Source organism: Oculina patagonica, chromosome 4, assembly GCF_052425735.1.
Source record: "Oculina patagonica isolate OP01 chromosome 4, crgOcupat, whole genome shotgun sequence".
NCBI classification, from domain to species: Eukaryota; Metazoa; Cnidaria; class Anthozoa; order Scleractinia; family Oculinidae; genus Oculina; species Oculina patagonica.
Genome location: NC_135761.1, coordinates 29,988,932 through 30,001,004, shown reverse-complemented (window position 1 = coordinate 30,001,004; position 12,073 = coordinate 29,988,932). Strand labels below are relative to the sequence as shown.

General features: G+C 37.4%; 2 protein-coding genes and 1 long non-coding RNA gene across 4 annotated transcripts in view; 1 reads left to right on the top strand and 2 right to left on the bottom strand.

The window, feature by feature from the left end:
• The window catches only part of LOC144652297 (U6 snRNA phosphodiesterase 1-like), a 57,229-nt gene that overhangs the window by 4,835 nt on the left and 40,321 nt on the right, over window positions 1–12,073 (bottom strand). Inside the window, exons 1-2 of one of the 2 annotated variants that reach the window (XM_078512337.1) lie at window positions 3,100–3,245; window positions 451–497 (exon numbers count right to left, since the gene is read on the bottom strand). In XM_078512337.1, coding sequence (XP_078368463.1) covers window positions 451–497; window positions 3,100–3,158 — 106 coding nt within the window. In that variant the 5' untranslated portion in view covers window positions 3,159–3,245. Of the gene's footprint in view, window positions 1–450; window positions 498–3,099; window positions 3,246–12,073 lie in introns of those variants that run through there. The other variant, XM_078512336.1, reaches the window with a different exon arrangement.
• Window positions 3,676–12,073, top strand: part of LOC144652232 (uncharacterized) — a 99,205-nt gene continuing 90,807 nt past the window's right edge. Inside the window, exons 1-3 of the mRNA XM_078512246.1 lie at window positions 3,676–3,810; window positions 4,081–4,171; window positions 4,962–5,008. Coding sequence (XP_078368372.1) covers window positions 4,141–4,171; window positions 4,962–5,008 — 78 coding nt within the window. The 5' untranslated portion in view covers window positions 3,676–3,810; window positions 4,081–4,140. The remainder of the gene's footprint in view (window positions 3,811–4,080; window positions 4,172–4,961; window positions 5,009–12,073) is intronic.
• Window positions 7,234–11,470, bottom strand: LOC144652354 (uncharacterized). The gene is made up of 3 exons (XR_013570498.1): window positions 10,850–11,470; window positions 10,390–10,515; window positions 7,234–8,099 (listed from the first exon to the last, which is right to left on the bottom strand). It is a non-coding gene; the product is annotated as an uncharacterized LOC144652354 (long non-coding RNA).

Genomic DNA, 12,073 nt, shown 5'->3' with positions numbered 1-12,073 from the left:
ATAATCATAATTCCTGAAACCACTCTCAAGAGCATTTGCTGCTTAAAAAATTATTGGAGATAAAAATGTAGTGATATTTAATGACTAAAAACCAAGTTTGTTCAGAAAGTCTATAGAATTAAAGAAACACAAAAGTGAAGTGTGTGACAACGGGAACACATCAGGCATCACCTTAATGCTCCCATAACTGTTTCAAGATCCACTAAACTTTCATGAATATAAAAAACAGCCAATTTATCTTAATTACACTAAGGTACATGTAGTGTTGAGTTCTGACAATTACATTTATTTATACCTTTGAACAGAGATATAACACATCAAGAGTGAATCCCTTTTGAGCATTTTAAAGAAACCTTTAATATAAACCTACCGGTATACACACTGTTCTTCAAATTGTATCCCTTCAAAGGCCTAGAAATCAATTTTGAGCAACAAATCTTCATTGCTTACCTTCTTTAAACATGTCAAGTACTCCACTAGGCAATGGTAACATCTCTCTGTTCAGTAATAACAAGACACAAACTGTCATTTAAAATAGTGAAATCCTCTATCAGAATACATGTTACACATCAACTATGTGTTTTTAACTAATAGGATTGAGAAAAAATGTGTGAAGCTCATATAAAATTATTGTACATAAACCACTTTCACTGAACTTTTTACTGAATAGATCAGTCTCTGGGTTATGCTAAAACAGTAAGATGGCTCCCTCTCAATTTCTATCAGATTTTGATAGTTGGCTCAGGGCTTCAGCAAATATAAATTAAGCTAGTTAGCTAGCTAGTTGCCAACTAACTGGTAAATAGTCTTGTAATTTATTTTAAACTTTGATCTTCCTTCATGAGTGTGGACAATATGCAAGTCGGTGAGTCATGTGAGCCAGTAATCCCAACTAAAACTAACTATAGAGGCTTTTATGAATTGGCTGACTGGCTCCACTAGCCAGGCTATTGTTATTCCAAGCAACCATAACTCTTATTTTTAAAATATCTTGAAATGTATATTGTAAAAGGCAAGAAGAGTACAATAAAGATTGTTGTTGTTGTTGTTGCTAACCAATGTGTCATGTAGGCTAACCAGGGTGGCTTGCATGAGTTGCATGAATAATAATAATTTTTTTTTTATTTGCTCATATTAAAGTTTACAGTTGTGTATTCTTAATTAGATAGAAATAAGATATTACAGAAATTTGTAGTTAATTAAGTATTGTGCTGTGTAGCTAAATGAAACCGGTACAGGCTTTCAAGTTAGCTCCCCGTACAATTACCGGGTAATGTTATGAATAGAATAGAAAACAGGTGATTTATAAGAAACAATAGGTAAGAGGACTTACAAATTTACAAACTAAGTTTAGTGGAAAATCAATTAACATAGTTTATGTTCTGACAGGAGGTAACATTTTATTTGCTTGGGAAATGCTAACACACTTAAGTCTTTCAAAGAAGATGGAAGGTCTTTCCAAATATCAATTGCCATGAAAGAGACGGAATGCTTTCCTACATTATTGTTTACTCTATACTTATATTGGCTGTATATCTTGTGTTGTATCCATGCATATTTCTAGCATATTTAAATATATGGTCAAATACTCTAGGGAGAAGGCCATTATGCCATGAATGTGCGAACTTCAATATTTCGAGACGATAGATGCTGTCTACTGTCAGAACGTCTAATAAATTTAACAAAGGTTTGGCACTCTCAGTTTCTTTGCCAAACGTTTTAGCGTAAAACATTAATCTTACTACCGGTATATGAATCATGAGCCATGTGAGCCAGAAATCCCACATCCCAATATAAAGGCTACCTGCAAGCTATCTTAGCCTACTATAGGCTCCAGATTGCTAACCTGCGATCAGGCGTTATTTTTCTCGCGGCGGAGGGGTCAACCGAAAAATGAACGCCTGATACAATTACTTGTCGAGTCGTCTGTAAAAAGTCCAGAATCTGGACTTTTTTCTGATTGGTCAGAAAACAAAAGGCAACATTAGAACTCTATCCTGATTGGCTAATCAAGTTCAAGTCTAATTTCCGGTCCAAAAATATTGTACATAGATGATTGTTATCATGGCGGGTGTCGAGCGGAATGAAGTAGAGAGCGAGTTCTTCTAGTTTTTAGAAAATCTCTCAACAGTTTTGTTCACAAAACATTTAAAGACGAACAAAGGGAGTGTATTCGACGAATAGTTTGTGAAAGAAAAGATGTTTTGGCGGTGCTTCCGACGGGATTCGCCAAGAGCGTGATCTATCACCAATGGTGTCGAAGATTATTACATCACACCACCAAAGACGCCAGACGATCGTGCCAGTGACGAAAACTACAACCTTGAAATGTCTGATCCTAACACAAATCAGCCTTTGCTGAAAACAAATTTTGAAAACCATCCGATCAGCTCGTTCAAACAGGGTAATTCAAACACGTTTGTGAGAGTAAAAATATTATCTGAAGGCGCTAATCATGCACGCTTATCTGATGGCATCGCCGACATTCTCGACAATGTTGACAGATACTTTAATTAGGGGGCGGCAGACGACTTGACAAGTAATTGTATCAGGTTTCCTTTTTTTCTGCTTCCCTCCGCCGCGAAAAAAAGAAAGCCTGATCGCAGGTTACCAGATTGCTATTTAGGCTAACCAATGTGTTCTTCAGGCCAACCAGAATGGCTGGCATGTCTTGCAGACTTGCAAGTTGTGAAGAACAATCCTCTTCCTCTGCAATCCTTCAACCAAAGTCACCCAGTCCAAAGTGGTCCAAACTCAGCACTAAGGGTCATTCCATTGTATATCCACCCCCCTCCCCCTCCCCCCATAGATGAGATTTTGATAGTCATTTCTGAGGGGGTCGCCCTGTCGGTATTGTTTGATCTTTCAAATATTTCTGAAGGAGTAAGGGAAAAGTTGCCTTTTTTCTGAAGGGGTTTTTGAAAATTCGGGGGATTATGTCGGCACGACTTACCTCATCAATGGGGGGGGGATATGAAATGAAATCGCAATTAATACGGAGTATGCAGTTGAGGCCTGCAGTTTTTACTGACCAACTACAGTTTCAAAATGTGTCTGAGTATTGCATTTAGAAGAGCTTTATAAACTTCATAAGCTTACCTTTCAGTCTTGCTATCTTGCTTACTGCATGCAGTCCTCACATCTCGGGTCACAACCATCGCAAGCTTCGTGCGAATTTCCTTTCTTCACGGATCTAATTGTTTGCTTTCCTTTTTCATCAGAGTCTTCTTTATCACTGCTTGAGTCTTCAGACTCATCGAATCCGTAAGATGACAACAATTGCGATAAACCATCTTGTTTTATGGACATCTTTTCTCCTCAAGTCTCAAATTTGTCCGCCATTTTGAAGTTGGACCCATTCTAGTCACCAGTAGCTGCTCCTTCAACTGAGTTATTTTCTTTACCAGTCTCTCGCCGTCTTTGCCTATGGAATTCTTGGAATGCTTCAGAAAAAGAATCGAATAAAATGGAAGTTTCTGGGGCTGTAAATCATTTTCATATCTTTTCCATTGCATTTAAATTCACATAGCGCATATATTCTAGTCTGTTTAGTTTCCCTGTGTTTTGATACAAATTTTTGTCAGCTAGTATAGAATTAGAATAACAGGAAATTGAAAGTGAAAGGTCAAACTCAAAATCCCTCTAGATAATATTACATTCCTGACGCAGGCTTTGTTGTTCAATCTCATTCAATCGTTGTTGGGGCCATAGCCCCTTTCTTCACCAAGGGATATACTTCACTTCGACCTGAAAATGTTTTCTTGTACTCTGGAGAGGTCTTATGCGAGAAGATTATCCCACATATCAAAGGTTTGCTTTCCCTATTTTACTCATCCCCGCGCCATTGATGCATGAGAAGCTATGAGATAAACATTGAGAGAATGCGCAAGCCAACGAGATGAGCAAGATCGTAGTCCAGTAGCATATTATTTCGTCAATGTTAATTGTGCAACAAAGAACTAAAGTCATACTTCTAAGTTTGTGGTACGCATTCATGCGTCTCCTTATTTATGTTTCGATTATGTTCCCCTCTCTTGTTGACGTCTTTCAAGCAGCATACTGATGAGTATGCTAATTTAGTTCCTCTTTCAGTTGTGAATCGCTGCGGACATTCTGGTCTTATCGTACAAGGTTTGATCCATGGTCTACAAGTCTGCCCGTCAAAATACAGGTTTGAACCTTGATTTGTTAATTACCGGGTATTGCCGGACTAAGGTACTTCTTGATTCGTCGGGTTCCGGCCGTTGACTGCAAGCAGTGTACTGTAAGCTGTATCATGTATCTTTACTGGGTTCAACTCTATGCAAGATACAATTCTTGATATTCGGAACTCTAGTGTATAAAGGCGTTCTTTCGAATAGTGTCGATGATTTCCTGCCCAAGCTTACAGAACCTCTGGTTAGCCTATCGACATTCCGCGTTATGTGGGTTTTATCGCTTGCGATTGTCCACTATACGTATTATATTCATGAAATACAAATATTAAGGATATTTAACGGATATGGTTGGTTTACCAATTGGGGTTATTATTCAATACTGGATTTTGGAAGTTAGTAATGTAAAATATATATAGTGTAGGTAACGTTATAGAAGTTTCTACTATCGTAGCTTCGGTAGCCACCTACGCAGACGTTCTTTTGACTGGTCACGCAATCTTTCCTCCCAGATTGCGCGAGGAGTAAAAAGAACGTCTGCGAAAAATGATTAGCTTAGCAATAACGATAAATTTTGATGTGGAATAATTAGTGGCATAATGGCCCTGGTTTTTGGGAATAACGGAATAACGAAAGCGATGTTTTCTTTGGAATTGTCAGCGACATTGCTCTAAAATTTCTCTGGAATAATGTGAGTAGCTAATCAATAACACACTTTTCAGGGTACACACTTTCAGGTTACTAAAAAATCTTCACATGTAGTTTGAAGTTTATTGTTTATCATTTAGTGACTGTTCGACACGCAAGGGAGCCTCCTCGAACCAGAATGTCCAGTGATGTCCTCGAAAAGAAAGGTATTTGAGAGTCAATGCTTTCAAGGACTGTTTTTTGCCCTAAAACATCATTTGCAGCTGTACTTGAAGTTTGTAATTGTTACTGTATTATTGTATATTATACAAGTGGCATAACTAATTCTTACCCACGGTTTTTTATTCTTAATTATAATCGCAATTACGTTCAAAGGTCCTCCTCGTTCCCTTTTGCCCGCCATCAGGTGAGCAAACCCTAACCATGGAAAGACACAACAAGCTCGCTATAAAACATGTCCCATCAAGATAAAGTGAATGCCTCCCAACTGTATAAAATGACAACTTTGCTTTGTGCCCTTTACTGCAGATCAACGGCTTGCAAAAACAAATGCACAGATCCAGTCATCATAATATAGGGACATGGTCAGCGTTCAGACCGCGCTGACCTGGAGACTAGTTTTTACGTTTTGAAACAAGTCCACCTTATATTAACCCGAAATATTGAAGCAGATTTCTGAAGGTTCGTTTTGAAAAAAGAGTTTGTAAAGCAAAACAACGTCATCGAGTCAGGGGCGTAGCCACAATAAACGCATATATGCACGTGCGTAGACTTAAACTCTTAAAATAAAATTAAAAAATGAATTAAATCTTGAACTATTAAAAATCTTCGTAGTCAGTACGGTATTAAACTGGTTGGAGACACTATTAAAGTCGGCACACACGAGGGAACCAGTCTCTGCGACTAGTCTCGAGGGTCGTCCCGAGGACCAAGTCCCTTCGTGTGAACTACCCATTTTCGTCAAGAAATCTAGTCGAAGCGACCGAATGTTAGTTCCGGAGACTAGTCCCACGAATTCAAACGGGTTTGAAATCGTGGGACTGGTCGCAAGGACTAATATATAGATTTAGGCAAGCCTAAAAGCGGAGCTCCCCAGTTAATTATTTTGCACTTTATTGAAACCTGAATTCAAGCCATTGTACAATTTTAAGGCTAAGAATATAATATTCGTTTTATTTTTTTTTTATAAATTTTAATATTGTTACTTACTTTTTTTTACCGTGTCCCGGGGGGGGGGGGGAGAGGTACTCCCTAAAATTTACTCAAGGGGTGTGCCACTGAGTCGCTGAGACTCTGGACCTGTTCCAGAGAAAAACGGCTCAATTTGCGACCCTGTTCCAGACAAACAGTGCAAAATAGGTACCCTGTTCCAGACAATATCCACAATGAAAAATATATGAAGATAGATATAAAAACACTAGCGTACATCACAAAGCGCTCACTTGACTTTGTCTGTGGCTTGGAGAAAAACCAATGAGAGGAGCGGATTTTCATAGCTAAACTTGATAGTGTTCCACAGTCAAAAGAGTGATTTGTATACCCTGTTTCAGAGTCAGAGAGGCAAAAGGCACACCCTGTTGAGCAGCACATACCCGTATAGCCCTTATATGGGAGTACCGTATACAGCAACACCAAATAAGCCGAGAACAAACAAAATCAATCAAAACGTTTTAATTCCACCGACAGCATTATGATCCAGAAGTCTGGATGGGAAATTATGCTGCAAAACGGGTAATTATGTAACCTTCGAAGATAAGGAGGGGGTAGTAGGGCTGCATGTTGGGGTAGATAGGCATATCACGTGGTAAATTAGCAAAGCACTTAACATTTAGAGTATATAGGAAATAATATACATTTACATTAAGAATATGGTTAATTTTCTTTTTTTCATTCATTCATTTGTTTTTATTTTCACTATTTGCCTATATTTTAATTTTGAATGGAAATGGCAGAGGTCATACATGTAGCAAAGGGTTTACAGCATATTGCCATAAGCTAATGCCAAGCAAACCGGAGTGAAAGCTAACCACAAGCAAACTAGAGTGAAAGCTAATCCCAAGCACACCGGATGAATAAAGCTAACTGCGAGCAAACAGGGGTGAACCTAACTACAAGCAAACCGGAGTGAAACTAACTGGAAGCAAAGAAGGGACATTCTGTAACCCCATCCCACCCCCCTCGCCCCCCCCCCCAAAAAAAAAGGATGATAGCACCTTTTTTACTTTTACATGTCTTTTTGAGTCCCCTTCCTCTTAAGGGGTTTCACTTCACTTACAGAAATAAAAAAAAAAAAAATTCTGGGAAGATAGAATATTGTTTGTGTGTCTCAAACTCAGTTTTGTTCTTTGATTACGCAGACAGAAAAAATAGAATCATGTTTGCTTGTGTATAAAACTATGCAAGAAAAAAAGCATCAATACTTTGACTGCTCTTTTAAAAATTTGTATGCTTTATTGTACACATTTTTGTGGAGTCATGTTGCCCATTCGTCATGAAGTTCACAAAGTAAGCAAATGAGTCACAATTTGGTTGCTTCATGGTACCTAATGGATACTGCAAATTTAATCTGGCTTTAGAATATTTCACTAATTTTAACATTATAGCTGTTCTTATAAATTGTACGCAGCATACAACACATAAGAATGAAATTGGTATTGCATATTGCTTGCAATCACGATTTTAACCTCTATACTTAAGAATTACACCAGTTTCAGCATTACCAATCCAAATTCAAATTATTACATTGCTTTTTACCTCCACTACCTCCCCCAAGGTCAACCAAAGATCTTATGATATACAGTAATTAGACAACTACATGTAAGTCCTGTGTAGTCGAGGGCTCAAAATATTTGGACACTTACAGGTCATGTTAACCGGCCAAAGAGATTTTAGCTTGGTCACATGTGGTTTCTTACCAGCCAAAACATTGAAAATAGCAATTTTAAACTCCCATTCATTTCTGCTGTTACTGTTTTGGCTGCATAAATTATTCTTAAAAAGATCACTTCATAATGCCCTTGTTACATCTAAAAAGATGTGAAAGAGACAGGTCAATCAAGAAGTTGTTTTCTGAAGTACACTGTAAATACGTTAACATTTAAAATATAAACTTTGCTCATTTGCAGCTTTTCTTGATTTCAATTTACATGTAATTTACTAGTCTCTTGAAAATGGCATCATGAAGACACCCAAACATCAAGCTGGATAATCTTAATCCTTCCTGTTTTCTTTTGATGTCCTTGTCCACATTCTGTTTTTGTGTCTGTGGCTCTGCAAATTCTGAAATTCATGTTAACCCTGAAAAAAGTCAAATGCCACAGATTAAATTAAAATTGATTAATTGGTATGAAAATCAATAATTTATAAAACAAAACACTTAACGCAAGCTTGTATAAAGTGAAGCAAAACTACTGGATGCGAAAGGATACCTTATATATTTAACAGAGATGTATCAGCACAGACTATTTTTTTTACTGATAACTGCGAAGTCAACTACAGAAAAAAAAACCGATAACTCGAACAACCTTGCTAACTCAAACTCACTTCCATTTCCCTTGGATTTGACCCCACTTTTCAGTCATTTTTACTCGGTTAAATTCGAACTCGGATAACTTGAAAACCCCGCTAACTCGAACTAAATTTTGTTTCCCTTGAACAAAATTTGGGTCAAACTTTTTACGCTGATAACTCGAATTCCAGAACTTGCAACTCGCAACGGTTGCCCATTGATTATAGCAATGAACAGATCATGTATTTGACAGTCATTTTCCACTCTTAACAAAAGAATGTGTGGTCGCTTTAGAGTTTCTGGCAAGATAAGTTCAATTTGCACAGTACTGTATACTGAAGTGCTTAAAAATCAGTAAACTATCAATTATTAACTTGGCAAATAAAATATTCAATCAACCCCGCTAACTCGAAAAACCCCGCTAACTCGAACTCATTTTCGTTTCCCTTCAGAGTTCGAGTTAGCAGGGTTCTACTGTAAATATTTCAGGACCTGAACAATCGATGAAAATCGATGATCGGAAAATCAATCGATCAATCGATGACAATCGATTAATTACTGTTGATTGGCATCGATTGGCATCGGCCAATCGATGATCAATCGATAATCACACTTTGGTGGTCGCGAACTTCATCGATTGCCATCGATTGGCATTAAACACACAATCAATTCGAAGCATGAAGTAAATACTTACATATGTTGTTTTGTAAAAAAAAAATAATAAAGCTCCTTTCCATTGAGATGAAGTTTACATCATAAGCTTTAATGTTTCTGTTTTTCATTCGAGTTTCCTACTGTTTGCTAGCGCTAGAATTCCAAAGACACTTCGTTATTCGTGACCGAGTCAAAAATGGCGGACGTGACAGGCGAAACTCATCACCAGACTCCCACTGTTGTCTCGTTTTCGTTCCGACGTACGGACGACGTATTTTTGAGTTCTCTCTGCTACTGTTTGATTTGAAATATATCGGACGAGCGAGAAAATGTTTATGGACTACAAGACAGAGTTTTAGAAAAATTACATTGTACTTAGACAGCGAGGAATTCTGTAAGTTGCGATTTCTATTTACTTTGCCAGGAGTTGGTTCGAAAGCAAACCAGACCGAAAAGCGTACGCTTCGTTGATGGAGGCGAATAAGACTTAAGCTCAAAACGTTTGTTTTAAATAATTATTGCCTTATTACTGTTAAGTTAGTAAGTTTCTCGTTGCTAATAAAATATAACATACAAGAGAGACCGTGTGTTTTAAAGTAAACATATTTATCAAATACTAGTCAAATAAAAAACGATGGCAGTTAAATGATCGATTGAATTGGTAATCGATGATATTGATAATCGATGAAAATCGATGTTAGTTAATTGATCTATTGTCATCGATTATCGATGAAATTGATAATCGATGACAATCGATAATCACAAAAACTTTAGCGATCGATTGTTCATCGATTATCAATATCAATCGATTAATTGATATCGATTGTCATCGATTGTTATCGATTGCCATCGATTATCGATTCCATCGATTGTTCAGGTCCTGATATTTTAATAAACTCAAAGCATCACTGCAAACCCTTACACTCCCTCTTTAAAAGGTTTGACCTTTAAATACTCCCCCTCCCCTCTACCCCTATATATACATGTACATGCATAGGAAAAACATTGCCACATCTTAAAAGCTTTTTTCTTAACAGTAATACTAAGATTTTTAAAGATACACATTTAATTAATAATAAGTTTGCATGCACAGCTGCATACAGTGTCTAAAATGGCATGAATTTACTCACAAAGATTCCAGTTTTCCAGTAGTCATTAACCTTTGTTGTGTGCATTTTCCAAATTCCACAACAAGATTGTGATTTTTTTATGACAAATATAACATTTACTGTTGACATTCTGAATGAAACCAGCAAAACAGACCTCAAAATCTCAAAAATGTTGACATTGTTATGTAATCCACATGAACGCTCAATAGTGAACAGAACTACATGACAAGTGGATTATTTAATATATTTGGGAACGAAAGAGCTAAGTAATGAAGCTGAAGTTTATTTACTCTGACTAAATGAACAGTAATTTTACCTCCATCATGAATATCAATAAACTGCATACACTGAATCGATCTATTTCACTCGGAGTTAACGAAATTCCAGGTGCTTCGTGCAAACTGACATCACTTTCATTCTCATCTCAGCTGCTCTTCCAGCACTGTAAAACAAAATAATCATATCACAAGCATTTAAAAATCGTAAGCTTAATTTTCTTCGAGATGTGTTGAAGTGATATTCTTTGTGAATTCGTTCCTCGAAGGCCCAACAATTATTTGTTTACATAATCAAATCCTCCTATTTGATCAGTAAAACCTGGTAAAACTGAATTTTAAGGAATAGTATTTTTCAACATTGTTCATGTCACAAGCAAATGCTTAGTGGCGAAAGCAAGTAAAATGTGCCGTCAATATAAGCTTACTTTGCGTATAAAGTAAGCTTAAGACAAAACGTAGAGATATTAAATGACGGAAACACTGCAGTTTTGTACTCACCAGTTGGCCGCAGTAGGTACACTCGTCTGCTCGTTTTATCTCCGTTCCCTTGTTCTCCGCTATTTCTTTGCCTGTTTCCTCGGCACCTCTCTTGCTATTTTAGTCGCTTTTCTTCGCTACTTTGCTACCAGGTTCGACAGGCGCTTTGCTATACTTTTTCGCCTGCTTTCTGTCCGGGTTTTCTGGATCTCTCGCGATCTCTTTCCCGTCGCAAATCGCTTAAACCCTGTTTCCTCGAAGTTAAGTTTACCCTGCTCTCGTTTGTAGTCATCGGCATAACAAGGAGCCAAAATAAATGTGTTTGTCTCAAGTTCTAACTTTCAGACTAGCTGTTTAGACCTCACACTTTTTTTTCCTCACACTGCAAAATTATTTCGCGCCAGTACTGCGCGAGTTGTCAAGACCTTTCAAGATCCCGGATGTGCGCAACACCGTACGTACGTTTGTACGCCGCCGTACGCGCCCGCGAGGCATGCCGCTAGCCATGATGACCATGAAAACTCGGATGCAGAGGTTTCCTATTTTATTTCATGTGTTTTTTTTTTTTTTTTTTCATGTGTTTTTTTTTATGGGTATGGTGCTCCGCTCTGCGGCCCTTACGGGCCGCTAAGGAGCTCCGCTAAAAACCAAAGCGATCGGTCCCTGCAACTAGTCTCCTCGTATGTGGGGCCTGAAATTATGTCTAACATGGATTTGTAATTAAATTTTTTTATCATTTTAGTAACTGTATGACCTGCAAAGGATCAAAACAAATTCCACTTTTCCAGTGATGTCCTTGCAAACAAAGGTCTGTATTGTTAACCTTTTAAAATTATGGCACATTGGACTCATGATGTTGTGGGTCAACCCATGCAGCCACAAATAATTCGCTAGATCACTTAATTCGGGTATTACAGAAGCTATTTTTATTGCTACCTTCAAGTTGAAAGAGGCCTGATAAAGACGTTTACTAAGTAATGTTTAATAAATGAGCAGCAGTGTTTTATCAAGATTAAAACACGAGGCGCAGCCGAGTGTTTTAGACTTGATAAAACACGAACTGCGAATTTATTGAACGGCTTAACAATCTTCTGATGTAGATCAACTCATTCTTGCACTAATATTTAGATTTGGGGTTATTTTGGCCTAGAAAATTGGACGTAAAGTTTAGCCGTGTCTTTATCAGATATAAAGACACTCATTAAACATTAATTTCTTTTGTATTTTCTTTATGAATTATTAATG